General features: G+C 40.9%; 3 protein-coding genes across 19 annotated transcripts in view; 1 reads left to right on the top strand and 2 right to left on the bottom strand.

The window, feature by feature from the left end:
* The window catches only part of ATE1 (arginyltransferase 1), a 70,515-nt gene extending 70,488 nt beyond the window's left edge, over positions 1–27 (bottom strand). Inside the window, exon 1 of the mRNA XM_032115839.1 lies at positions 3–27. The gene's annotated coding sequence lies outside the window, so the exon portion shown is untranslated. The remainder of the gene's footprint in view (positions 1–2) is intronic.
* Positions 28–757: 730 nt separating this feature from the next.
* On the bottom strand, positions 758–10,245 carry NSMCE4A (NSE4 homolog A, SMC5-SMC6 complex component). 3 transcript variants are annotated; one of them, XM_032115841.1, is made up of 11 exons: positions 9,632–10,242; positions 8,352–8,432; positions 7,686–7,816; positions 6,528–6,676; positions 6,107–6,206; positions 4,132–4,222; positions 3,575–3,669; positions 2,748–2,796; positions 1,995–2,086; positions 1,352–1,443; positions 758–852 (listed from the first exon to the last, which is right to left on the bottom strand). In XM_032115841.1, exons 1-10 carry the CDS (start codon positions 9,822–9,824, stop codon positions 1,360–1,362), a joined length of 1,065 nt encoding a protein of 354 aa, XP_031971732.1. In that variant the 5' UTR covers positions 9,825–10,242; the 3' UTR covers positions 758–852; positions 1,352–1,359. The 3 variants fall into 3 exon arrangements, 2 of the variants coding, with proteins under 2 accessions (XP_031971732.1, XP_031971733.1); XR_004241490.1 differs by lacking the exon at positions 2,748–2,796 and having other exon boundaries at positions 9,632–10,243; XM_032115842.1 differs by lacking the exons at positions 758–852; positions 1,352–1,443; positions 2,748–2,796 and having other exon boundaries at positions 1,994–2,086; positions 9,632–10,245.
* Positions 10,246–13,484: 3,239 nt separating this feature from the next.
* TACC2 (transforming acidic coiled-coil containing protein 2) overlaps positions 13,485–27,611 on the top strand; it is a 130,060-nt gene continuing 115,933 nt past the window's right edge. For 6 of the 15 annotated variants that reach the window (XM_032115831.1, XM_032115827.1, XM_032115823.1 and 3 more), the window contains exon 1: positions 25,549–25,717. The gene's annotated coding sequence lies outside the window, so the exon portion shown is untranslated. Of the gene's footprint in view, positions 14,671–15,847; positions 16,868–25,548; positions 25,718–27,611 lie in introns of those variants that run through there. The other 9 variants (XM_032115834.1, XM_032115828.1, XM_032115824.1 and 6 more) reach the window with 5 other exon arrangements.

Raw genomic sequence — 27,611 nt, 5'->3', positions numbered from 1 at the left:
ACCTTCATGGCCAGACCAGCTTCTCACCCCCACAAACACGTTCTAACAGGCCTTCCAGGGGGAACGGATCCCTTTGTATCCACCCCGAGCTGCTACAGCAGGAAAAAAGGATGGAAGAAATCCTGAACTCCTCCTTGGGAGTGTTTTCTGGAAATGGAACAAGACTTCATGTATTTTTAATAAAATAATGTCGTGGCCCCATAGAGCCGGCCTGCCCAACTTACCAAACAAATACAGGAGGAGTTTGGAATAGAGAAAGGGGCGTTTTCTATCTCTAGCTGAGACCAAATTTCCAAACTCAAACCTTTATTTCCAGAACAGTAAGAACAGCAGAGCAGTATCAATTCTGCAGCACCCAAAATCATGTAGGATAGCAAGGCTCTCCCAGTACGGATGTTTAACCATGTGAATTCCACTTGCTGCTGCTGGGAGAGACAAGGGAGGAAAGAAGGGACACAGTGTTTCCTTTTTACTAAGAAAGTTCATAAGTGCCAGTAAATGTTACTACTTTGTATAAAGTAGTAAAGTAAGCCATAGTAGAAAAAAAACCCTGTAACAAGTCTACACTTCCTCAAGTTACCCAGAGAAGCTGTGGCTGCCCTAGAAGTGTCCAAGGCCAGGTTGGATGGGGCTTGGAGCAACCTAGTCCTGTGGAAGGTTTCCCTGCCCATTGCAGGGGCTAGAACAAGAGGATCTTTAAGGTCCCTTCCAACCCAACCCATTCCATGGTTCTAAACAAAGCAGCTCATAGAAAGTGTTGAGATGTTCCAGAAAAAATAAATTTAATTTTACAACATATACATGTAAAACAAATGTTGAAACAAATGTTTTGAAGTATTTTCTTTAAGGCACCTAAGGGGAGAAAAAAAAAGAGAAGGCAGTAAGACAGTGTGCATTAAGATCTGGAACTTACCAAACAACTGTGACAGTAAAGGAATTCAGTCCTATCATTGAAAGAATTTTATGGAAGCAGAAGGGAAGACAGCCTGGTTCCCTCTAAGTCCTTCTTCAGACTACTTTATTAACAACATCAGCTGTCAGGATGTTAAGAAACCAAACACAAAAAGCTATGATTCTTTCCAACAGTGCATTCTGAGTATAAAGTTCCAAAAAATAACTCATCCCTTAACTGACCATCAAATGCAAAAATAAAGGGGTTTTTTCCAGTTAATCACTGCATACAAGGCTAGATAACATTTCGTTTCATGAAGAGGGCAAGAACACAGCAATTCCAAATGTTACAGTCACCCTGCTTACAGTTCTTCTGCATTTGTAAGTCGCACATAGTTTCCCTGAAGTTCTTCTACCTGCATAAGGACCTTACTGAGTTTGATTCAGTAAAAGAACTTACTTGAATAGTTACTCTGTCTCCATTTCCTCTTCACTGCTCTGAGAAAGAGGGGTAATCATGGCTTCTCTTATCTGAAATGTTTCTATGATCTCCTGGTTAGAGATAACAGCAGAATGTCAGTCGCCAGAGCTGAACTATTTCAATTTTATTACTACCAAGCAAGTAATAAAGTTCCTTATACTAAAGCAGTATTTCAAATTACTACATTTCTCCTGCACATTCTGAGTGAGGGACAAAGGAGAAGAGCCGTATGTGTGCCCAAAACTACTTTTTGTTTAGGGTTTATTACAAACAGTGAGGAAATTGAATGGAGAACTTCCCCTCCAGAAACAAGTAAGGGAAAAAACAGATTCCATATTTACCCAGGCCTTGTGTAAAGCAGTAAAGGCAAGTCAGTGCACAGCTTAAATGCACCTAAACTGACCAGGCTTCAAGAATCAAAGATGGAATCACTACCCCGATTCTCAGTTTTCTTGCAACTACAGACATCCCTTAGATCTGTGACTGTTCTGCCATCCATGAGGTCAAATGCAGTGTGACTGTACACAGAACATCTGCCCTCCCCAGAGCAGGTAACAGCACAGCTCTCAGAGGCTTAAATAAAAAAGAACTAATCCCAAGTATCAAGTGCTCTCTGTGGTACCTTCCATTCTCTCTGGTCCAGACTTATGACGACCTGGTTCCGTGCTCCAGCTCTGTTCTCCTCCTCCCCTCTCCCGCTGGGTTTTGTAGGCTCTGATCAAAACACAGCATTTTCAGGATTTACACCTGCAAAGTCAGTTTCCACCAGGAACACAAAAGCTCCACAAAAATCACGTCAATTCTACGTGTCCCACCCAGTTAGTCTCTATCAACAACCTGTACCACATATTGCTCAAGATACTTCCTTAGCCTCACCTCCTAAAAATTTAGGAACTAACTTTTTACAGAAGGACCTAAGTATTTTATTCCTTATGAAATCCCACCAAAGTCCTAACCCCACTGACATCCTGTGGGAATGAAAGCCAACCTCGTATGTAGGATGGCATTTTCTTTCCAATTGTTTTGAAGCTGCAGCAGTTCCCAACTCTGAGACAAGAGAGTTCTTACACCCAAAAATACCTTTTTTCAGCTAAGTGTAACAATGTTCCTGTACTTACTAGCAAAAATATAACTTAAAAGGAAAGGTAATAACCTTTGATTTCTATTAATAGAATTAATTTGTATAAATCAGCATAATGGTCTTTTTCCATACACTGATATTTGAAAAGACTCAATCCTTGCTCAGAAATCTCTTCATGCCTTCAATTACACTCACTGCATATCCCCAGTTAAAAATATACCTAAAACTTTGTGAACACGTAACATGTAATGTTGTTACAAAAACCAGTTAGAGTACTTTAAAGCTAGATTTTACCTATTGTTGGCAATTTGTCTTCATCCAGCTTTATTTTTGCAAGACCATCCTAAACAACAGTGGGATTTAAAGTTTCGTAACTTAGAACTTTCCAGTTAGGATAATGCACTGAAATTTCTTATGTTTTACTTATTACATAATCATGAACAGGTACATATACTGATGAAGAATCTTCACTGGCATATCACATAAGAAAAAACTATTTTAACACAGCACTTATGCATACAGAAGGAGCCCATATAGCACATAGTGTGTAAACTGTTGGATTAGAGAAGTTTTGCTTTATTAAAATTGTTATTATTCTCGAAATATACTTAAGCTAAGTATAATTCATAATAACATTTCTATTCAATATAAAACCTGGATTAGTCAAAATATCCTTGTCAGTTTTTGTCTTTTCCAGAATTAATTTTATTTATTAGACAAACTAAGGATAGTTTTGAAGTGCAAATCCATGGATTCAAAAAGAATATATAACTTTGACATAACATTGTTTTCTACAGCCTCAGTAACTCTTCTATACTCTATGAGAACTTTTCTACATCTAAAATGTGAGCCAGAATCTTTTTTGAAAAGCATATTGACTGCAAAAATATCACCACTGCTTTGTTGGTTGCAGTACAAAAACTGATTGCACTACAAAAAAATAAGCCTAGTCAACTCTGTTTCCTTTTCTATTTGACTACCAAAATATCACAGATTGTTTGCAGAAAATAAATTCGTATTTCTCATATTTAAATCCTAATTCTTCAATATTGAAGCCAGGTCAGTATTTCTATGTAATTCTAGTATCTAAAGTGATATTTCAAGAACATGCCATGCCTTACCCTGATAAGGAAGGACACATGAAACATGTTTTCCACAGTGTGTGCAAATGAGTTCGGATCAATCACAAAATCAAAGAAGGAAATAGGTGTATTAGCTGGGGATGCAAATGTAGCTTTGTTAAATCAAACAAACAAACAGGCAGTATACACAGAGCTAACAGATGTAAACACAAACTTAAGAGAGCCAATACTCCTTTCAAAAGCTAAAGGGATATTTGTCAACTTAGCTGAATTCCCAGCTGCCTGCAAAAACAAATGTTCTATAAAGTATATTATTTTCTTCCATCTTTTCCCCCCCACAGATCCATATACAGTGACTATTCGACTGCCTTCTAAAAACAGCAGGCTTTAATCAGGGGAGAGGATTTACATTTACTCCGCAGGCAAACAACAGCTGATTAGCGTTAATAAAAATACATAGTTGGTATATGTTCTTCAACAAAAATTTCTACTTGCAAACTTCAACTCATTTTGTCTCTGTAGTTTTACCACTCCCAACTGTAGAAGACAAAGAATATTCATTTTCTCCAGTTAATGCTTAATTTAATTATACTTACGATCATTTTCAAAATGAGTTTGCAGTATTCTCAAGATCCTTTCTACTTCTTTTTCTGTAGCTTCTTGATGAGACTCCTGCATTTCTTTTAACTGGGAAAAAGAAACAGAGCTTCACCTCAAATAATGGTTGTTGAATTACCAGAATATGCAAACGGCTTCTTTTGAACATAACATAAAACTTGAATTTTTCTCCCTACATGCAACATAACAAACACACTTAGGCAAACATGAGACAACATTGAAGAGCTTTAGGGTTTAATTCCCAACTTACAGAATCAATATGAAAGGCCATGGCTTGTATGTTTTGAGTCTGTGTACAGGTGTACACTTACTTTTCAGTACCTCTGGGCAGTTGGGTTACACAGTGCTATAGTCTGTGAGTTTAATGAAGATGATCATTTATAAGCAACCCAGAAACCCTTCAGCTCCTTCCCAGTACAGACTGTAACAAATCCTTTCTATCACTATTTGGATTGAGTAGGCTGTCTTTAAAAAAACAATGATCAACTATTTGCCCCTATATCCCAGCATTAACACAGCCTGAGCTTCCGTGTAACAACATGGTTTATGTTTGCAAAGTTTCAGATGTAAGCCTCTCTCAGTATTCCCAGACTTACGCCTTTCTGCCAGTGTATGACACAAAGAATAAGAAAACAGAAAGCAGAAACAATAGTGGCTATGTGATGTAATTAGTTTTTTGCCATTAACCACATTTCAGTGCAAATGCAACACCCTGTTAGACACTTTTAAAAGAAAAATGGGAACCAGGCTAATGTAAAGAAGTTTCTTTTTTGTTTCCTTTCAAAGCAAAAGGCAACAGAACATGTAAGCTCATAACTTGAAAATTGTAAACCCTATTTCTGAAAATGAAATTGGTCTGTCAGGGGGTTTGCACCCAGCATGCCAACAAAGATGAGCTCGGAGGTCTAGGCTGCAACCCCTCTGGAAGGCGGCACACACAAAAAGGAGCGAAGAGCTCCTCACTCAGGGGAGCAATCTTCCCTGAGGCAGCTGGGAGGGCACACAGGCGGAGGCAAAGAAGAAGAGAGGGACTCTCTGTATGGATTCCACGCTGAGGTTTATTCACATGAACGGACAGGGACAAATATCCAAATTCCTGACAGCACCCAGGGATTTTATAGTGGGGATGGGAAGGCGGGGAAAGGGATTCCAGCCAATGAGATATGGGGAAGTAGGCGGGGTTAGCAGTGAGGGAACCAATGGGAACAACACCTAGGAGGGACTTGGGGAAGGAACCAATGGGGTGTCGAGTACTGCAGAAGCTTCTAGAACTCATACACACCAACTAAGAGAAATGAATATATTTCGACTTTTACATAAAACCGGGAAGGGAAAACATGAACCAATCGTAGGGAAACATGCACATCATAGAACTGGGCGATTGTGGGTTCTCACCCTCCCCACGGAGTGAGCCGCTTTAGACCTCAGTGCCATCCTCAGTGGTTAGAGTAGCTGGGGCTACTTACACTGCCACAGGTCTGTAAATCCTATTTTCTTCTACTCAGTGAAATACTGCAGCCCACACAAAGCAAATCAAGAAGCCTAATAATGAAATCTGAATCCTTTAGTAGAAGCTCAGAAGAAACAGGGCTGATGTGTGTTTCTCCAACTCCAGCTGGATGGCTGTGGAGCCAACCAAGGATTGTTGGCTTACCAGCCAAGGAATGCTGGTAATAACCCACTCTGAGAAAGAACAGGATATAAGTGGAGAAAGAGCCATATGGAGGTAAGGAAGCACTTTTCTGGGACATACGTCCTTGTTCTGGCTCCTGGAGATAAGCACAGCACAAGCATCTATGAATCTTGGGTACTCCCTCCCCCTTAAAGGTAGAATGTCAGAAGTACTACACAGTTCAGAATTACAAAACCCAAAACAACACATATTGAAAGATTTAGAAGTCACTTGTTATAACTGCCAGAACAAATGGTAAATAAAGGCAACACTTTACAAACCTGAGCAGGCATTGCCCGTTCTGCTTTTCCTCTGCTAGCTTTCTTCTGCCTCTCAATCCGTTGCTTTGGTACAGGAGGCTCAGACTTGAAAGAGCCCATCCTAACCAAAATACAAAGAACACATACATGCAAATCTGGTGTACACTGTATGTTCAGGAATCTTTATACTGAGCAGTGGATTTCCTCAAGAAAGTGCAAGGCGCTGACTGATACCTAAAGATAAAGCTTCATCACATTTAGAGATTTCTGGAAAGAACCAGCCCCAAAAGTTGCTCCCAATATGTTGACAGCCTCATACCTTGTCAACACTCTGCTGTGACCTCAGATTAAACTCAACTCAAGCCCAGGGCATCAAAGATAAAAATCAATTAAAGCCATTATCTTGAGCTGCAGTACATACTGTTTCCTATAAGAAACTTACATGTAATGAAAAGTAGGTGCTCTTCTAAAGTACTTGGGTGCTTCTTCTCCCATTGTCTGCCAGGCATCACTAGGTAAAAAACCGCCTGGAACATCCTCAGAGTCATCAGTTTCTTCTACTTCTGTGCGATTTATACCCATGAAGGTCAGCTACAAAAGAAAAAAAGCTGCAATAAAAATTCACTTAAGAGGTAAAGCAGTAGATACATTCATGGTGAAACATTGTATTGTGGTGTTTGCCTGACAAATTACCATATAATACCACTGCCTAAGAACTTTGACTTTCCTGAGGATACTATGAAAACAGATGAACACTCAAATTCGCCCTTGTGTTCAGCAAGAAATGAAAGAAAGTCACAGGTAAACAAAACTGCTTAGATTCCAACACATTTTCAATGACATACAAAGTAGCAGAACATTACTTTTATTGCAGTTTAGAGCTCAGATGTTTCACAGTTTTTGAACACCACACACTCCCAGGAAGCCCAGCCCCTCAAACACCATAGAATTTATCTGGCGTATCCCTGCACTCACCAGTCCACACTAACCCAAGAAAAACTTCATATTGAACTTAATGTTTTTTACAGACCTGAGCAAACACTCAAGATTCCTTGTTGATCTGCTGTAACAAAAGAGAGCAAAAAGCCAACAGCCTGCTTAAGAGCTGTTCTGAATTGACTCTTCCACCCAGTCACAGTACAAAGAGACAAACTGTCCAGTCTGAAACCATTCAAATCATCCAAAGTCCCATTTTATGTCAGTGACACAGGGCCTCAAGAACTCTATCCAAAAACATAGAAACCAGTGGACAGGATAAAGAAACTACTTTTCTACTGAGAAACTACAGAACAGTGGCTGAAAAAAATGCAGAAGACTTTCAGAGCATGAACTGACTGAACTGCCATAAAGCAGCAGCAGTGCAATAATGGGGGGTTGTCTGCATTTTAAGTTAGATTTTCCCCTACTGCAAATGCTTAATACATAGTTTAAGACAATTAACAACAGTAACCAGAAAGTTAATCAAAGAAATTCATAGGAAAAGCATTAAATTCCATCAGAAATGCCATGTACTGCCTGACAATCTGAGGCTTTATGGTTCTGTAACAAACAGGGCAAACCTCCAGCAGAAATGTTGGCAAATTCAGAGCCTGGAACTTACCAAGTCTTCTGCAAATGCTGTTGAATCAAATGCTGACATCTCCGAGTGTAACTCATTGGCCTTCTCCTTCCCTATATTGGATGCTATAACAAGAAACTGGGCATCCAGTGCAGCCTCTCGTGCACGGCAAACTGGTACAGAAAAGATTTTACGGTAATTAACATGAAATTGTCACAAATCCAACAATCAGATTCAGCATAGGGACTATCCAGGCTTTAGCGCTTTGGAAATGGTTTTATTACAGTGACCTCTATCCTTACAATAATATTTGCATTTTAAAAAAAGAAAAGAATGACAAACCATGGAAAAGTAACATGTCATCTTGAAGAACAAATGCATTTTTTAATCAACATGTTTTCCACCTTTCCAAGTGAAATGAACCCCTCTACACCGATATCTTTTATGTGTACTACTTACATACATTGTTCCAGTGAATCAAAATAAAGCAGGGAGTATTTCTAAGAGCAAATAAACTGTAATGACATCTATTTTCTCACATCAACTTACTCAACCAATCTTCAACTTAACACATCTATTTTAAGTTATATAAAAATTCTGATGAAGTACTTGCACCTCAACTTCACTCTTGCCCTCTTTTGTTTGCAAGGCATCATCGCCTCACGCTTGGCCAAACGTATTGATTAAAAAGCACAGAATTTGTTTTACCTCCATCAAAAAGTTTATTGGCTTCTTCCAAAGCTTCTGTCAGCCTGTTGCTTTTTGAATTCAGCATAGCTTCTCGATTTTCTGTGGGAAAAGACACAAAGGAAATCCTGAATTACTTGAACATACAAGCACTGAGAAACACTGCACTTGTTTGATCCCAACTGGAGGCCAGGTGCCCATCAAAGCTCCATCACTCCCCTCCTCAGCTGGACCAGGGAGAGAAAATAGAACAAAAAGCTCATGGGTCTAGGTAAGAGCAGGGAGAGATCACTCACCACTTACTGTCACAGGCAAAACAGGCTTGACTTGGGGAAATTAGTGGCATTTTCCATGAAAGAAACAAACCAGCCCCCAAAACTATATGCTTGGTCACTTCTATAAACAGGCTGGGTCCCCCATAAACTGCACTGTAGCCTCTTGTAAAACAACTGCACAAATTTATCAAGTATTCAGAGAACAACTAATTCCACGTGTTGCTCAGCTTGGCAGTGCTACTCACACAACCATGGCCACGTTTCTGTGAGGAAAACAGCACAACTCAAATGCACATAGCAGACGGACTCACACACCTGTCTGGAGAGATACTAAAAACTACACAGCATTTTTTGGAAGGCCCAAGAATAACTTTCCAGTCCAGGCACATAATGGTACCTGCAGTTTCAAACTAAAGCTCAGACACCACAAAAGCAAAATTAAAGGATTTCGGTGCATGTCTAGGTCTAAAGCTGACAGCTGACAGTTCCCCTGCACCAGTGTATGCACCACATGTGGGCTAGTGCAGCCAAATCCCTCGTAACCTCGCTATCCCTGGGGATGCAGGAGACGGCCTTTCCACAGGACAAGGGGGAATGGCCTCACACTGAAGGAGAGTAGGTTTAGATATCAGGAAGAAATTCTTCCCTGTAAGGGTGGGGAGGCCGTGGTACAGGGTGCCCAGAGAAGCTGTCGCTGCCCCATCCCTGGAAGTGTCCAGGGCCAGGTTAGACAGAGTTTGGAGCAACCTGGGACAGTGGAAGGTGCCCCTGACGCGGTTGGAACGAGAATACCTGTAAGGTCCCCTCCAACCAATCCATGATTTTGCAATTCCACGCTTCCTGGGAGTCGAATTTCGATCTAAGTACAAACCCAAAGTATCGGCAGCCCAAGGAACCCGGAGTTTCCAGGAACGCTCCCACAGCTCCCCACACGCCCAGGACAGGCCGCCAGCCCCAGAGGCCCCCCCGGCCTCCAGCCCAGACCCCCCACCCGCATCCCCGGAGCTCCCCCCGCTGCCTCCTTACGCTGCACGGTGGAGATGAGCTCCCGATACTGGCTACGGATCATCCTGTTATGCTCCCTGTCGTCGCCCTCGCCGATGTTCAGCTGCCGGAGCCTCTCGCCCGCCGCCGCCGTGTCCTCCCGGGCGCGCGGCGTCCGGGACCGGCGGTCCCGCGAGGCGGGGGAGGACTCGCCGCTGTCGCTGGTCTGCGACATGGCGGGTGCGCGGCCGCGGGAGCTGTCACCCACAGCCGCGGGATGCGGCGGGGATGACCCCGCCTCACGTGTGTGCCGGGCTCCCCGGGATACGCGCACCGAGTCGAGCCTGCGCAGTTCGCCTCAAAGGATCTTTGTGGAGGGGTCTTCGGGCACCGCCGGTGGTCGTTGAGCCGCTGCACGCTGATCGCGATCTTCCATACTGGTGCTGTCTTCCGCCCCGGTTCTGCAGGCTGCGCAGTCTGTTCCTCAGCAAATCGGGTTGGGCCTTTCTGACTCGCCGCAGAGGTGGTAACGGAGCTCTCACCGTTCCTCTAACACGTACTTACTTCCTCGTAAGCCCTTCACGGCCGCGCACGGGTCGCTCGCTGCCCGAGGCCGAGCGCTGTGGGCGGCGCAGGGCGGTGCGTGAAGCCCGGCGCGGGCGGGGCCGCGCTCCGCTGCCTCGGGAGGGCGCTGCGGGCGTGGAGACCCGCGGGGCGGGAGGAGGGAGGCGGAGACAGCCAGCATCTGAGGGGAACGCGGGGTAAATGAGAGATAAAGGGACGCTGCACTTGTCCCAGCGCCTTTAATACATGGATTTGTCCATAGAAATGCCTGCCTTAGGTACTGAGCAGGGATGTGTGCACTGGCAAATGAAATAAGTCAAAGAGCCTTAGAATGGTTTGGGTTGCAAGGGACTTTAAAGATCATCTAGTTAGAATCATGGAATCATCAGGGCTGGAAGAGACCTTCAGGACCATCCAGTCCAAATGTCTACCCAGCACTGCCGCTGTAACCCCTAAACCACAAACCACATCACCCAGCTCCTCTTGAACACCTCCAGGGATGGTGACTCCACCACCTCCCTGGACAAGCTATTCCCAATGCCTGAGCACCTAAACAGGGGAAAAAAAAAAAATCTGATCTCTAATCTGAATGTCCCCCATCTCAGTGTAAAGCCATTTCCTCTGGTTCTCTCACTGCAGGCACGGCAGAGACTGGTCCCACCTCACTGCACTCTCCTCCAAGTCAGGGACTTGTGCACAGCAATGCAGTCCCCCCTGAGCATCCTTTTCTTCAGACTAAAAGCCCCCAGCTCCCTAAACCATTCCTCAGAAGAGTTCTCTGGGAACTCTCCAGCACCTCCATGTCCTTTTTATAGGGCCCAAAACGGAATGCACCACTCAAGGTGTGGCCTCACCAATGCCAAGAACAGGGGGACAATCACTTCCCTGGTCCTGCTGGCCACACTATTCTCCATACAGAGGATTCAAATGAATCCCGGAAAATATAAATCATCACACTTAGCCCTTCATTGCTGATTAATACTATTATGTTGTTTTAATTATTGTGGTGGGTTCTTTAAGGTATTTTTGGGAGTATTTTCTAAAACATCTTCATAGGTTGGCTTGATTCAGTGTATAGACATGGATCTACTTCGGCTTCCCCAAACCAGTACTTCAGCTAGACTACAGAACTGCAACTATGCACAAGCTATCTTTCAAAATATATGTCTAAAATATGTAATACTTCAGGAGAACATTAATGAATGATATTTGAACTCTTGAACAATTTTCCGTTCTTTGTGTGACTAGTAGAGTGCTGTCAAATTTGCATTGCAAATTCAATATGAGTAATTCGCTTTTGAATGCTGACAGAGAAAGGCTCATGAGAGGATCCAAACAAGACTGGGGCCCATTGTACCCTGCAGTACACAAACATATGGTAAAAAATATTCAGGATGCAAATACAGGCTTAGCAAATGTGAGTTACAATTTTTTACTGTCATCTCACTATGCTTAATAGGAACTCAACATTCTGCAATATTGCAAGACATTGCCCTGCATTTTTATTTCGAGACTTCTGCTTGTCCAGAAGATCAGATGTCTGCTTTTCTGGCTATTATTTTGTCTCTATGTCAATTGTTACCGTCAACAGTGAAAATGGTAAGTGAAGAAAATGTCCTACATGCCATTGATTGAAAGATTTTCCAATTGTCTTTACTCACCAAGGCTATTTTTTGTCTGATGTTCATTCAGTTCTCATCCATGCATGTCCATAAAACTTTATTCTCATTGAAAGGAGAAGACTCACATAGAGGAATCCTAAAATAAACATTTCAGATCTGTTAGGAGAGTTTCACTGTGTGCAGATTTCACCATTCCCTCTTTTGATCCTCTCAGAGTGCAGAAATGAATGTAGAGTTTCTGGCATTTAGCAGTGGATGTCCAAATGAATTCTAATTCCTAATGTTGTACACCTTGTATATACCATGATCATACAGGTACTGTATTTCAGCAAGCAAAACACAATCTCCATTGTCATCAAATACAGAGCAATAATCTGGGTTTTTTGTGGTGCTGAGCAGTGAATTACAAGTGGGGCTCGCAGTGCATCTCAGCTTGGGAATTGCCCAGCACACTGCTGCTCTTACCTAGAGCCCTTAAAATGTGGATCTGCCATTATTCCATTTACTATCAAACCTAATCACTTGTCTAGCTCTGAAAATTGGCCTCCTGATGTGAATGTCCCTGATTTGCTAGCAGATGTTCCCAGGCATTAATGGAAAAAAGTTGTCTTTAAACGAGACAGTTTAGTCACTGCCCAGGAGTGTTGCTTGTGATTTTAAAGCACAAACCTTTTGCATTTCCCTTGAATACACCAAAATAAATGCTCCTGTTCAGGATGAGAAGATAAAGCAAGAAATTAGTTGTCTAAAAACATGACAACATAAGACCTGTTGCCCAGTGATGGCTGTTCCTGATATAAAGTTAATCCTGGTGATCTGAAATGGGGCCTGGACTAATTGAAAACATCAGAAATAACACATCTGAGATACTTGGCATTCAGCTGCCAGCTCTGCAAGCAAACACAGATGAGGGGAAACTCTTTTAATGAGTGTAGCTAATTTAAAAAATTTGTTTTAGCAGTGTAGAAGTGTAAATTTGTATACTTGGTTCTTGAAGCAGCTTTTATTTCTGTATTTACAGATAATCCTGTGGGAGGTGAAAATCTGTCACCAGTTATTCCCTCAGCAGCATGGATTAGGTTACAGCCCATCTCATCAGTGCCTGTCTAAGAAGGTATTTTCAGAGGAATATGAAAGAACAATTATTAATAGAACTATGAAAAAAACTGGGGCCCAGTTTGGTGGGATGTCAAGGAAAAAATCCTGGTAGGATCAAACCTTCACTGGCACCAGAAACCCTTTCCTATTAAGGACTTGGAAGGTTTCATTACATGAAAGACTTGACACCAGGTTGCTACAAAAACATACGAAGGTCATGCTGCTGGAGACCAAAATACTGAAAACCTTCCACTTTTTCCCTACAATTAAACAGCAATGTAGAAAAATAAAATAAAATAAAATAATAAAATCTTTGCAAGAAGGAGCAGGAAATATATACATATATCAATGATGCCTCAGAGTGGAGAATAGCCAGACAGCTGCAGCCTTGGTGGTCCCTCCAGCACATTTTGAACAGAGGAACAAACAAATTAAAAGCAAATGTGGAACAATGTCAGATTTTTGCAAAAGCAGAAGGCCAATTAGCGTTCTAGAGATTTGTGCACGTATTTTACATGGCAATTTTTTGGACATAAAAATTTTAATATGCTAATAATTTCTGTATTCACAGAAAAACCAGAAATTCACTACTCCTTATAGCAGTCTCTAGAAACTGTCACCTCTTAGACATTGCCAACACCACGCAAACAACTGACTTAAGCCTAAGCACTTCTGTGATAGGTTTAATCCTATCCCAGCAATCATTTCTTCATATCTTGTGCTGATGTGGATATATTTATGTTTTTAAAGGCCTGTAACTCACAACCTATTATGAAAGCAATGTTTTTTCCTTTCTGAACTAGTGTATTCCAAGGGAGGATTTTCCAAAAGTACCACGTAACTGAAAACATGCTCTGCTTAAGACATTTCTGTGATTGGTGCGGGTTTCCTATTGCAGTGATGCACTTTGGGGGGTTATGGTTGAGACAACTCTCTGCTGAAGTGACATGGGTTGATTCCCTGATAGGCTCCCACAAAAATACCCTCTAACTTCAACCACTCCATTCAAACCAGTGGGCTGAAAGCTCCATCTCATCCCATGTGGGAAGAGACAAAGCTGCATTCCCTCTTTTCTGCCCATGGGGGCAAGAGAAAACTGAACACAGGCAAAGAGATGAAGAATGGAACAGAGGCAGAAGACTTCCTTTTCCTTCTCTCCATCCTGCCAGGTAATCTGCTAGCATTCCTAGGCTTTGAAAGTTTATCCTGAGCTCCAGCAAGGCATTCCTTAGGAAATCTGCGGAGCAGCGCTGACTTGCAGTGGTTGTCTTAAGGCAGCTGTCACTTTCAGCAGTGCTGTTGTTATTTACATTTGTCACATGCTAAGTTGATCCATTTTCCCAGCCTTTGCTTGGGAGGTCAAAGGGACAGCCTGATACGTGGAAGTTACAGTTCTGGAGTGAAAAGCCAGAGAGTAAAATTCCAGTTACATTGGTTTAACATGGAACTCACCTCCCTGCCTTAAGTAATCTATATCCCAACAACAACAATGACAGTGCCAACGTGCTGCACCTAGTTTACAGGACCTGTCCCGTGTCATTCCCATCCAGCAACTGAGAATTCCTGTGAAGAACTGATGTGTCATAGCCCCACAGCTCCCTGGGTCAGATTCCTTACACTTCATAGCTCTCCAGCATAGTGTTCTCAAACATCAGCCAATTCACATTAATAGAACACTTTCATGTGATCCAGGGAGAAAGGGGATCCACACACCAGCTAGGAGTGAAGGAGTGCAGAAGGTTATAAAAATCAGGGACAGAGTGGTGCATTTTCATTTTTAGGCTAGAGGAAGATTGGGTAAGTAATTTTTTATTAGTTCTTTAAATTTAAAAATGTCTAGACTCAAAACAGTTTACTAATTATGTTTTAGACATTACAAAAAGGCAAAGGGAGTGCCTGACAAGTAAAAGAATTTTCTTCTCTGTACCAGAAGAAAAGAGTTTCTGCTTTGAGGTTCTATAGTTTCATGATCTCTTGTATAACTCGTTTTACAATCCCATACCCTATATAGTACGTCTACAGGATGATGTCTTGTTTAGTCAGTATATCTCTAAGACCAAGAGACTGATCATTAAATGTGCATGTCCTAAAATAGCTGATTTAAAAACAAGTTACAACATTACAGACTGTCATAACGATTTGCAAATGCTGGAGTTGTTAAATGTGGCTCTCTTCCACTTGTTCTTTTTTTTTTGCAGAAACAGTTCTAAGGGTTTGTGTCAGAAAGGATTGCTTGTTTTTAAGTTGCCATGTAACAACAAGAATGTGTGTTTCTCATGCAGAATTTCAGGGATGAAATGAGCTGGCTGCTCACTACACAGATTATGCAGATGTTTGATGATGTTCTTAAGTGGGAACTGTCTACGATGTTTTGTCCTTTCATGCATAGCAAAGTTTGTTTCAGGCCGTAAAACACAACACTGAGCAGTTGTAGGTACAGTATTGCCTCTGGTGATCCAAAACTTACAGATCTTCAGGTAGCTGAAGTCACTTCTAGTCTTACCCACTAGGAAAACTAATTAGATCAAAATAAGATTAGCAAAAATTTGATTATGTTAGTCTTTTTAACACTGACGACATTATATTGAAATCCCTTGTCAGTGTGCCATGACCACTTCAGTTATTTCTGGATTTTATATTGAACAGGGTTTATATTATCAAAATGTTTTGGAAACTGTTTTCCAAGTTAAAAAAAATAGGTTTAGCTTCAGGCAAATCTAACAATCTCACTGACAGCAACAGGATGACAATGGCAGGCATGCTTCTATCTGTATTATGAAGCAGGTATTTCCTACAAAATCTGACCTTATCTAAAAAATAGAGTTTTGTTCTCATGATTCAGCTATTCACAATCAAGCTGCTAACTACCTAGGAGTAGACTTTTTTCCCTTTACACAGTCCAAAAGACAGGTTAGAAACCTGCTATACATGTAGGAGTTAAAAAAAAATTCCATCCCTTCATGCCAAAATGTTTTCATTATAGATTCAAAGACTAATTAAATGTTAATACATCGAATCTATAAATCTTGTTTTAAAGGGATTTTGGACAGGAAAAAGTGCTGGTAGTTGAGCAGAAAAGTCAGATGGGCCTATGGGTGGATGACCTAATCCTCATTGGCTTAGTTTTAAGTAACCTGACATCTGCATCTGCATCACATCCAGTCATTTTTCCATCTCTAAGGCAGAGTCCTGTGACAATGACAGGCTTGGTATCCTGGCCTAAGGAGATCAGTAAGCACTTTGCACATGCTCCTGAATTACCTAGTTAGTGTTTTTCATCAAGCATTTTAACAATCTGTGGGAAGCAACCTAGTCTGGGAAGTAGCCAATCTAAGCTGATCTAAGCTACATTATAGTTGGGTTTTTATCACTAAAGTCCATAACAAGTCTGAAAAGAGTAACAATTTACCCTACTTCTATGATCTAGGCTTAAAGCTAAATGAATAGCTTAAGTGCAGTTAATTGATTCCACCTTTAATTGCAGAAACTAATGGTTTGAAGAGCTGCACTGCTGACAGCCAGGATAAGAGCAGAGCCATCAGAGATTATAGTTTTTATTTTTCTTGACATAATCCTTTTTAAGTACTGTGTTCTAAAAATCACATGGTGAAACAAAGTTTGATTTAAGTTTTGTATGTTTGCATTAGAAGCTCTTTAATGCAGGATCCTATGAAAATACAGCAGTTGGTCAAGATCCATACACAGAATATACAAGCCTCAGCAAGCTTGACAAAATACTGAACTATATATTCTTGCCAAGTTAAATTTGTCATTAAATGCTAGTTAGAACTTGACAGACTCATTTACTTCCCTGGTTTCCCAGCAAGCATAAGATCCAGCCAGCATTCTTTTTTCTTGGTCAAACCCAAGGTTCTGCCAGCTTTGAGTCCTTGCAAATGGATTCGGATATTTATATTTATTTGCTTTATGTGTAAACAGTAGTGTGCTGCAGGGAGTTTTGTAGGACTTTAATGGGTCTGTGCATAAATAAAAGGTAAGAATGATTTATTTTATTATCTAGATGAAATCTGCTTTTCTGAGTATAAGTAATCAGAGAAGATTTGCTGGTTCATGGCAACCTGACTGGGTGAAAAGAGGTTTTCTTGCTACCAAAACATAATGTGATTAATGCTGTGCTAATATTTCTGTTTTGATATGAGCAGCTGCTATATTTTCTACAGGAATATTTTAGAAGGGAACATGACCAGTATAATTGTGAGTAAGAAAGTAGGATGATGAGATAATCTCCCTAGAAACAATGAAATAAACCAGAAAACTTCATCAGTGGACCAACACTATAGATGTTTCTGCAGAATAGATCTGAGGAACTGACCAACTTAGACAAAGGAATTCTTTGGTAAATATGATTTCAGAACATTATGTCCCATTCCCAAAATGTGCCTCCTCCAGCAGACGTGTAAAAAATATACCTCTTTTGGGGAGATATTAAAATCGGGAAGGATTTGTTCCTCAGCTCTGTTTTCTGTGATTCTGTGAAGTGTCAGCCAAACAGCACCATTTCTGTGCACTGAAGGTTCACTGTCAGATTTTCACAAACCCTCCAAAAGAGGCAGAGACGATCCTTTTAGATCTTCTGAAGCACAAACAGTTTTTATGTTGGCAAACTGACATCATGAGCAAGTCCTGGTTGAAGCCAGAAACACAAAGATTGCTGCAGTAAGGGAAGGGGGAAAAAAAGTATGAAGAAGCTGTTCATGAATATCAAAATCCCAGTTTTTACAGCACAGCTTAATAAATCTGCAGGTTTTGACCTCATCTGCCTACATTTTAATGTGCTCTGTTTTGTTTTCAGCATGAATTCTCCAGCACTTCAGGGGATGTATGTGCTCCATTATGCAAAGCTGTCAGTTCTAATACAACTGTGATTTGAGCTATTGCCTACATTTCTGTACATGTGTCTGTGTTTTATATCTACAGCATATCGATACCATTGAAACTACAGTAATTACTAGTATTTGCTGGGATAAGTTGCATGCCTACTTTTTACACTGCCTGTTACTCACAGTTTCCATCCAACTTGCAACTGTAAAATGAAAATTACACTTAACCACTTTCTTGATGAGAAAGACCTGATTTTACCCACACATTTGGAGCATTGCACACTTTTATTGAACCCATATGAAAATCTCTGCATGATACAAGGGGCAGGAGGTTTAAATTCATGGTCTACATAAAGTGTGTGTGGGGTTCAGTTTCTGTGGTAGGCTCTTAAATCATTGCAATGCTCACACCAAGGGGTGAAATGTGTAAGGATCACTGACCATGGAAATATCCTTGCATTCTAATAAACGAGTCTTAACATTTCTTAATTGTCCTATGTGCAATATTTAGTTCCTGCATGAAGACTCACCAGCCCAAAACAAATATTTCAGCCATGGCACTAATAAATCATTTCTACTGGTAAAAAGTTCAAGAGTTTTGGAAATTATGCTTAAGCCTTTTGCACTAATATATCTCATAATATGATTTTGTGGCAAGTTCTGTTCTTACATATGAAGTTTAAAGAAGCTTGAGTCAATCTATGGGTTATCACATTTCAGAGAAAAGTATTACTCGTTTCTAGATGCACAGGAGTTCACCAATTAATCCTTAAGAGTTTACTCGTACAAGAAGATTCACATTGGGTAGAAGAAGAAACCAATCTTTATCCATATGAACCTTAAGTGGGACAAACAATTGTAGGCCTTATTTTGTGCTCATTCCACTGACTTGAAATAAGGTTAAAATCCACTTTTTACTTGTGACTGGTATTTAGTTGCCTACATGCTGTCATGGTTTCCTGTTTAAAGTAGAAATTTTATATATTCAGTGTTACAATCCCTGCTTAAAAGTGCCAGTGTAGTGCATAATTATGTATAACAACTGGTTTGTGAGTCTGGTTTCCAGGGAACCCTCCCCAAACCAAAACCGAGATTGAGTTAAGGTACTGTAAAGCCTGCAACTAACATATTCCTTAATGATGATGAAATGCCGATGAAAAAGTACACCTGTAAATTAAGAGTGAACTTCTGAAACTGGATATTGTTCATATTAGTGGAAAGTGAGAACATGAATATAAATAGTGGAAACCCAGCTGGAGAAGGCAATAAGTTATAAGAGTTTAAATCTGTCATTAGGTGAAGCTGATTAGGTTTAGGTCTGTCAGAAGGATGAAGAGTTGTGCCATCTGTAACAACAGTGAGCAGCTTAAGTAACTTTATCTCCACCAACCACCAGGGATCACTAGGACCACTTCCCACCAGCACAGCATTAGATCATCTTCTAAAAAAGCCACTGCCACAAAGGCAAACATTAAACTCAGTCTAGAGGGGAGTAAATCAGTTCAGGCACCATTTGTTGTCACCAGGTCATCATAAATACCTGAAGGACTGGCTTTAACTGACTTCTCTCAACCTTGTTTTGCAATCCTGCTTAGTTGAATCAAAGGAATCAGGGAGAAAATAGGCTTATAATTTACATTCAGCTTAAATATTAATTCATTACATTAGTTTTAAACATTGAAACAGGTATGAAACTATGGTAATGTCAGTAAGGAAGCATTCTCATTACTACACAATTATTATCCTTTGGAAAAAAAGCACATAAAATTATTTTCACCTTACTGTTGTTTTGTTGGGGTTTTTTTTATGATATCTTTGAGGATACCTCTGTGATGTTACTCTGCACAAAACTGTTCTTGGCTAACCTTACAAATAAACCTGAGGAAGCATTTTGGTCCTGATTAGCCTTGAAATGTGATGGAGTCTTTTTGTTCAGGGCTAGATCAGTGTAACATGCTTAGAAAAGTCCATAATCCAGGCCGTATTTCACGTAAAATATAATCTGTTCTTTTAGAACAGCGATGCCAAATCAAACCAGTAATCATCTTCATTCTGTATTGTTATTTTGAGGGCTGAACACCAGCTGTACTTACCTGCTTAGCCTAGGATTACACAACATTTTAATGGCCTGATCACTCAACTCCCCTGTGCTTCAATTTCTGCTTTTCTAAAATGTCAGCAGCATTCTCCTGCTTTGTGATTCAGTGGGGAACTTGTACAAGTAATCCAACTAAATGCTTACAGTACATCTAAGTGTTGTGCTTACTTTATATAATACTTATTATAAAAAATAATTTTCAAGCTGCAGAAGACTGAAGAAACTCAACAAATTTAGTTTCAAAGTAAATACTTTCTCAGCCAAACATGGGAATCTTTGGAAACAAGGATTCATGCCTTTATGAGCACTACAGTTTCAGAGGTCAGTGACTCAGTTCCCAGAGTTAGTCCTGCAAAAACCTAATATACTTGCTTGGCTAGAATCTGAAATCTAACCCCTGTCTGGCTGTTAACATGTTGTCTTGATGTGCAGCTCTCCTGAGAGATTTATTTTCACAGCCTGCTCTCACTACTGATAAAACACAGCATTTCTGGAGTTAGAGTATTGATCACTGCTCGATATACAGTAGCTGAGTTTATTACCATCTAATTTATTCTCACCCATTGATCAAACAACTATCATGAAATTACAGAAAAGAGCCTCAGGCTAAATGGCCTCTAACTGAGGATGAAGGATATAATCTGCATAAGACATCTGCATTGATATATAAGTAATATGTAATATATGCATGGGTATATATGTGTGACTGTGTGGTACATGGTTATGTACCTGTGTTGTGTCAGCAGACAGAAAACCCATAAACATCCTCCCCTCAGCCCAAGGAGAGTCTCTGAGTGCTGGAGGCTTTCCAGGAGCCCGAGAACAAGTCCTCCTCTCCTGGAATATATGTGTGGGCATGGGAGGGTGTGTTAGCACAAAGCCCAGAAAGCAGCTGCAACCTGCCAACTCTGACATGTCAACACACACCTCAGGCCAGGAAAGTGGGAGATGAAACACCGCTGCCATGCACAGTTAGGGAGAGACAGTTGCTGACAGCTGGTTCAGACCCCACAGCTAAAGCAGAACAAGCAGGAAGGAGCCCCTTCCCCCCAAGCAGCTTTAGATCTGCCTCTTCCCTGCCATTCCCATCAGCTCTCAGAAAACCAGACCTTGTGGCAACTCTGCTCTCCCTTGTATTTCCACTGAATCTCCTGGATAAAGGGAGGAGAAAAAGAGGAATGCACAAACAGAAGAAACAGGTAAACTCAGAGGGGAAAGCAAGAAAAATAGTTTGAAGGAAGAAGGACCTGAAAAGAGGCAAGAAATAATTCATGTTGCGATGCATTCTTCCCAGGCCCTACATGTGCCTCTAGACACGTTAAGCCAACTGATGCCCACCCTGTTTCCTCCTCTGTCTCACATAACATGGATTTTTGTCTCTCTGAGTTGTGTCCCACCATTCCCAGTGCTGAGATGGGACACCAGAGCAGGCAGACCAGCTCGAGGAGCAGAGAGCATCTTCTGAAAATCCACCTCTCACATCAGACCTCCTACCACTGCTTCCAGAATTTATCCCCGAGTCAGAGTTATGTTCTTCCTGCCTCAGCTGTGAGATTTAGGATCAGGAATTCCTCACTTTGAGGGAATGACTGTTTGCATTTAGAGTGTGAAAACACATGTAAACTTTGTCAAGTTGGCTATGGACCTGAATTATACAGTCATACGTGTCTCATAATACAAGCATGGGGGAGATATTGTTCATAAATCATCATCAGCTGTTTATAAAAGGCCAGCAGTAATAATAAGGAAGCATTTTGCAGTCCTGCACAATGATAGGCACAGATTGACCAGGTGAGCTATGTAGGTCAGCCTCCCTGATAGCTCCCGAGGCCTATTAACTGGTTGTGGTGTTCAGAACTTTAACAGGAGTCTGTATCCAGCTCTCCAGAGTTGGAATGTGCATGTGGACATGGGGAGAGGGCCACTGCCACTGCACAGAGCTCTGTGTTTCATCTGAATCCACAGCCTCCCCACTGACTAAAGCGCTGCATATGGAATCTGGTGAAAAACTGCTGGTATAAATGTGGTTTGGAAAGGGAAATGTTCCAGTACTTGGATATTCCTATTTGGATCATATATATTTTATGAAAAACTTTTGGCATCACTTTTAAGGACTAAGCTCTATGCAGTACTTTGACATCTGCAACCAGTGCAGCAGAAGGGAATGTACGTGACCTGAAAACATTTAACGCTCAACACACCAGGGAAAGATTCTTGAGATCCACAGATGTAGGCATTGAGCACCATTTTACACACCCTGAGGTGGTCATGACCCCCTCATGGGACTGGCAGATAAAACACAAAATTTATCTGAGATTCGTCTTCCAGAGAGGCAGTTAAGTAGGATACAACAGAATTACACTTAAGATTCCCATAATCACTTTTATTTATTATTGTTTGAAACTATATAGTATTAGGAAAGTTCTGTTAAGAGCTGAAATGACAGACTTTCCTTTTCAAGCTGGGAAAATATTACTAGATAGAAAGTAAAACAAAATTATTTAGCACCCCCGTGGTTCCTTAGGAAGGGCACCTCCTCATGGAGGTTCCAGTAACATTAACTCACATTCCAGCATAGTCTGGTAACTGGAGCACGCTGAAGAAGCCACTGCTGACATCCTAGCTCTGCCACTTGGTGAGCTTTTTAACCTTAGGCAAATCCATTAATCTCCAAAGAAATATGTGTCTTCTTCTGCACTTTTTGTGCCATAAAACATAACTTAAACATCTGAAGGATGCAGGAGTGCCCTGAAGTGCCACATGGGGCTCATTAGAAGCAATGGAAGTATGCCATTAACTGGATTTTTCCAGGCCAGGTTGTCAGCCTGACTGAAAATTAGCCAGAAATGGGAAGAATAATTTTTAACTTTCATAATCTGTTTTTTAAAACATGCTTTAGTCTCTTAGTGCCAGGTACTCAGTGTCCCTGTTTCTTTTCTGTCACACTCGTACATTAAGTGGGACACATCAGCCAAGGCTGGGCTGCATCCTCTGCTGTCCTGTAAATCTGAGTCCTACATGGGCTCAGTGATGTGATCCCCACAGGCACTTTCTGGTTTTCTTGGGGGAAGGGCATGAAAATACTATTTCACAATTCTCACAAAAATCCAGCTCAGCTTTCTGTTGCCAAGCGACATCACGGTTTTACAGCAGATCCAGCTGCTGATGTTACTAAGCAACATCTTTCCCATCAAGTTGTGCACTTGAAAAGCATTACTTGTTTATTAATTCTATCATGGATTATGGTTTCCCCCCAGATCTTGGTATTTGCTCTTGTAGGATTTGTGAGAAAGCAAAAGCTGAAGGACAGTCATAGGTCAGTCATTCTTGGAGATCTCTGTGATATTGTTGGAATATGCAGAAATTAAGAATGGTTTTGCACTATTATATCAAGATCAGAGTAAGATTGTGAACACCTCCCCTTTTTTCTCTTTCCTATGGGAAAAGCTGGTGTGTAATAGTGTGCTCAGTGCTTAGCAGAGCTTTGAAATGCTTTATACGTAGTATCAATCGTGAAAGTAAGGAACACAAAACATTTTGTCTTATTTTGGTGGTATTTGTACCATAAAGTAAAATGACCTCAAACTAAATTGTCTTATATAAATACCTAAGGTAGCATGTCACCAATATACAAGAACCTAACATACCTGTGTGGTGTGTGGTTGGTAAGTGTACCCAATACTGTACATACTGGGATTAAATTTGATCACTCATGGCAAATTATTTGGATCTTACTGAAATACCTTATTAACCCACTACATAGCTTACCTTTAAGTCTGAGCTGTATCTTCCCCTAGTTTGAGTCTTCCAGTCCTCCTGGGTTAAATCCTGTTCTGATCAAGAAAAGACAATCTCTCCCTGGATGAGCATGAAGAGTGGATGAGGGAACCACAGGGGAAATTCCAGCAAACAACAGCAAAGTGGCCCGATGTGAGTATTTCTTCTCCCACCAGTTCCATCATAAAATCAAAGAGAATAAATAAAGACATCAGAGCATGTGGAATTCTCTCAGAGCTGGTGGTTTACGCTTCATACTGGAACATAGCAGGAGATCAGCATCTGCAAAGGTGGGAACAGCTTGGGATAGCCGGGACAGGACCTGAGTGAATCCTAATTTAGACACAAGAGTGGGGCAGAAAACTGACCCAAAGGTACAATGCCAGTGTTGTCAGTCAGTGTCGTTGTAGGCCCAGAGATCAGAGCACAGGGTGGCTGTGCTGGTGTGTGTCACTGCCCTCATTTCACAGGGCTCATGCTTCTGGCACCGGTGCAGGAGTCGCCTGTGTGGCTTTGCAAACCTTACACAACTTAGCCAAACAGAGGGATTCTGCTTTGCACGTGTGTTGATAAAAGTGCACAATCAGAAATCATGGTCTACTGATTACTGAAGGTCGTTTCCCCCAAAGTTTCTGCCAGACAATTGTTTTGCAAGGCAGCTTCTTCACTTTCACTTTGTGGCATTTTCTGGCCTTAGCTTAGAAATGGAATAGCCCCAAATGTGAGTTCAGTTTGCTTTTATGAGGAAATAATGCAGCTACCAGAAGTGAGGATGTATTACCAGGCTTGTGTTTTCCTGAGCTCCCACAGGATCCCTGCTCTTAAATTCATGGCAGAAAGCCTAAACAAAAAATATTGCAGTTTGTTGTATATAAAACAATCAATTGTGCAATGCCCCTGCTTTGTTTTCTAAGGAAGAACACACTAAAAGTTTGAATTGATGAACTTCACATTTACTGGATTTTGAATTGGGCTGGAGAGACCAGAGAATGCTGGATCACCAACTTCATTAAAAAAAAAAATATTTAAAAGGCAGGGCTATTCATGTAGCCCTTGATCTTGCAACTGTGCATTTCAGCTCTTCACAGGCTTTATGTTTCCAAGTCAGGAGTTTGTAGACCAAGACTTTGTGGAAAAAAAGTCAGCAGACAACATGTGGCTGCCCTATGAAATCCTGCCTTTTATTCATGTCAGATATGACTTTTCCATGCTGGATTCAGCAATGCTGCCTCACACTCTTCGAGGTGCAATAAACCCACAGTGGACCATTTCCTTGGTTTGTGGCACCAGAAAGCACCACTGGTGTTTACAGAAACTCATTAATCCCTTGGCGTTTATGATAAATACTCTGGTTACCAGCTGTGTTTCTCAGCACCCCTTTGTGGAAGCATTGCTGGAATGGACAATCAGAGTTAATAATAACAATTAGCTCGCCCATAAACCAGTACTTCTTGCAACATCACATTTCAAAGCGTTTTTGTCACGTCTCCACCCTTCAGGATGATTAAATGGGAAATTATTTCACCATAACCTGAACAGGCACATCAACATTTGGTAGCAGGTATTTCTGACAGCTTTCAAGGGCAATACGAGAAAATGAAAAATGAGCTTAAACACATAAACAAACCTGAAAACAAAATGCAGAATAGATATTCCCCCCAATACCAATTTTCCCTTGAAAACAACACACGCATAATTCCAGTGTTTTATTGACACAGTTTCACTGAAAAAATTCTGCAGTGCAAGAAGTACTGCTTATACCACAAGCCAAGAAACGGTAGAAGTGAAATATGTTTGACCCAAAACTGATGTTCTCTGGGGTTGCTTTTGTGAAAAACATTAGCACTGGATTTACGGCATGCAGAGAGCCTCAGCAGCCTGGCAGGAGCAGGGGGAGGCCGGGCCGAGGAGGTGTAACTTGTTTTCTTTCTCGCCTGGGGTGGAGGCAAGTTGGTTGTTGAGCAGGTTATGAAGGTGGGTCTCGGAGAGAATGCCTACATTTCATGAGTCTGAGGAGAAGTAGGAGGAAAATCAGGCGAAAACTGGTGAGGTGAAGATGGAAGGAATGGTTTGAAGGCACGCTCTAAAAGCGTCGGTGAAGCCAAAGGTGCCAGATAAATCCTGGAATGTAAGTGCAACATTAAACATCCTCTTGTTTGCTTTCAGGAAAGCAGTTGTTCAGCTCAAAAGTCTCTGCAGGCTGAACAAACCAATTTGGTACCATTGAGCTGTTTTCAAAATATGTAGTGTTCAAATAATTTCAATAATGACATGTAAATTGTGAGAGATACTATAGAAAGGTGATGAAGATTATCTTTTGGTTAACCTATGTTTATTTAATTGATGGATTTTCAGCATGTTTGTAATGTTGATTTGAAATTCTATACATATGATAAAGCACTTGTAGTTTGCAACCTAAGTAATGCTCGTGCATTGAATGATTTAAAAATAATGTATGTAAAAAGGATTACAGCAACACTGTAATCTAAAAAATTACCTTAGCACTCTGCAATGTAATGCACAATTTATTATTATTATCACTTGTTTCATTATTGGAGAATCTGCAATGTCTTTATTTCCTATTTATTACATTTATCTTCATTATTAAGCAGATGGTAATGTGAGAATTGTGTGAAAATTGGGAAATTTCATGCTCTAGGGAAAGAAAAGAGTGGGTAGACAATATGATACGATGTGTTAGTGGAGATTTTCGACAGCTGGCACTTCTGCTGTGCTCTTGTCATTTTCTACTCTGATTCCTGTGCATTTTAATAAAAAGCTGTAAATAAAGCATTGTTATCTTTCCACTCAATATTAGAACTTTGGCCTCTATCAGCAGTTGCTGTCTTTAACAGTCAGTATGGCTGAGCTGGTGCAGAAATGTTGATGGTATATTATGCACTAGCGTGAATATACTCTAAAATAAATAGGACAACATTATGACATACATTGGCTAATCTATTTAAGAACTTGATAAGCAAAATTTGCATTTTACACAATTACGTACAAGACCCCACCCCAATTAACTGAACAACTCCATGGGGATCTGGGAGAGTTTCATTCATTCATTCCCCCGTTTATGTTATTACTGCAAGTGCTTGTGAGGGGACACTTCAGAGAGCTCTAACTCTCTAGGTATTTTCACATGATGTCTGTATGGACAGAAAAAGATTTGGGAAGAGAAAAGCTCAGCAGGTCAGGGGAACAGAAATGCCACTATATTCACTCTTAAAGAATTGTGCTGGCTGCTGACGGAAGCATATCTCTATAGTGGAGTTATTCTTTCCCTCCTGTGCATTTAAACCTTACTCAGCAGCTCTAACAGTGTGAGAATGTTTTATTATATCAATACATACTTAAAATATTGTAATCTTAATGTGTTGTCTTGGAACACTTCACTGGGCTGAGCCTGGAAAGATTTGTGTGTGTGCATTTATCCATGATGGAGTACTGCATACTTGGGGAACAGTGATTTTGAAAATGTTACATCCAGTCTTCAGCATAGCTCTGAACTGTTTTAAAACAGGACAGGACTTGGCAGCAACCCCAGCAGATAAAACCTCACGTTGCTAATTAATCACTGAAAGTGCAATCCTGGTCCCAGTGATTTCAACAGCAGCAAGTTCAAGCACTGCTGTATCCCCTGCAGACAATCAAGTTTAAACAGAGCAAAGCTTAGGGGCACAACACCAAACTTCTCTCTGTCTCTCCAAGCCTCCTGTGAAGTAAAATAATATTTCAAGTTAAAAAATGTACTGTAGTAATAAGTAACAACATTCCTTAAAAGCTTGTATGGTTTCTTTGGCGTTTAAAGTGCAATCTCTCTTTTACAGACTTCGAAGAGCAATCTCTCTTTTGACTTTAATGGAGTTTTTCTTGACACATGCTGCAGACCAATCCCAAAGTCTTTGGGAAAAAAACCTGAAGACACTGTGTAATTTTCACCTATTCAGTAATTGAATAAATACAGTGAGTTTCAATGCATGAGCCCCCAAATAAAATGTCTAGAGCAAGAAGTGAGT

The sequence above is a fragment of the Corvus moneduloides genome, chromosome 8 (genome assembly GCF_009650955.1).
Source record: "Corvus moneduloides isolate bCorMon1 chromosome 8, bCorMon1.pri, whole genome shotgun sequence".
Classification (NCBI taxonomy): Eukaryota; Metazoa; Chordata; class Aves; order Passeriformes; family Corvidae; genus Corvus; species Corvus moneduloides.
Note: the sequence above shows the minus strand (reverse complement) of the source record. Positions and strands in the feature narration are given on the sequence as shown.

What these genes read in the sequence shown, in the direction of transcription:
- NSMCE4A (XM_032115841.1), bottom strand. Translation starts at nt 9,824, where the DNA reads ATGTCGCAGACCAGCGACAGCGGCGAGTCCTCCCCCGCCTCGCGGGAC. An exon ending in GCTCATCTCCACCGTGCAGC is followed by an intron (nt 8,433 to 9,631) that starts GTAAGGAGGCAG and finishes CTTTTCCCACAG; the next exon opens with AAAATCGAGAAGCTATGCTG. An exon ending in ATGTGTCCTTCCTTATCAGG is followed by an intron (nt 2,797 to 3,574) that starts GTAAGGCATGGC and finishes ACTGTTGTTTAG; the next exon opens with GATGGTCTTGCAAAAATAAA.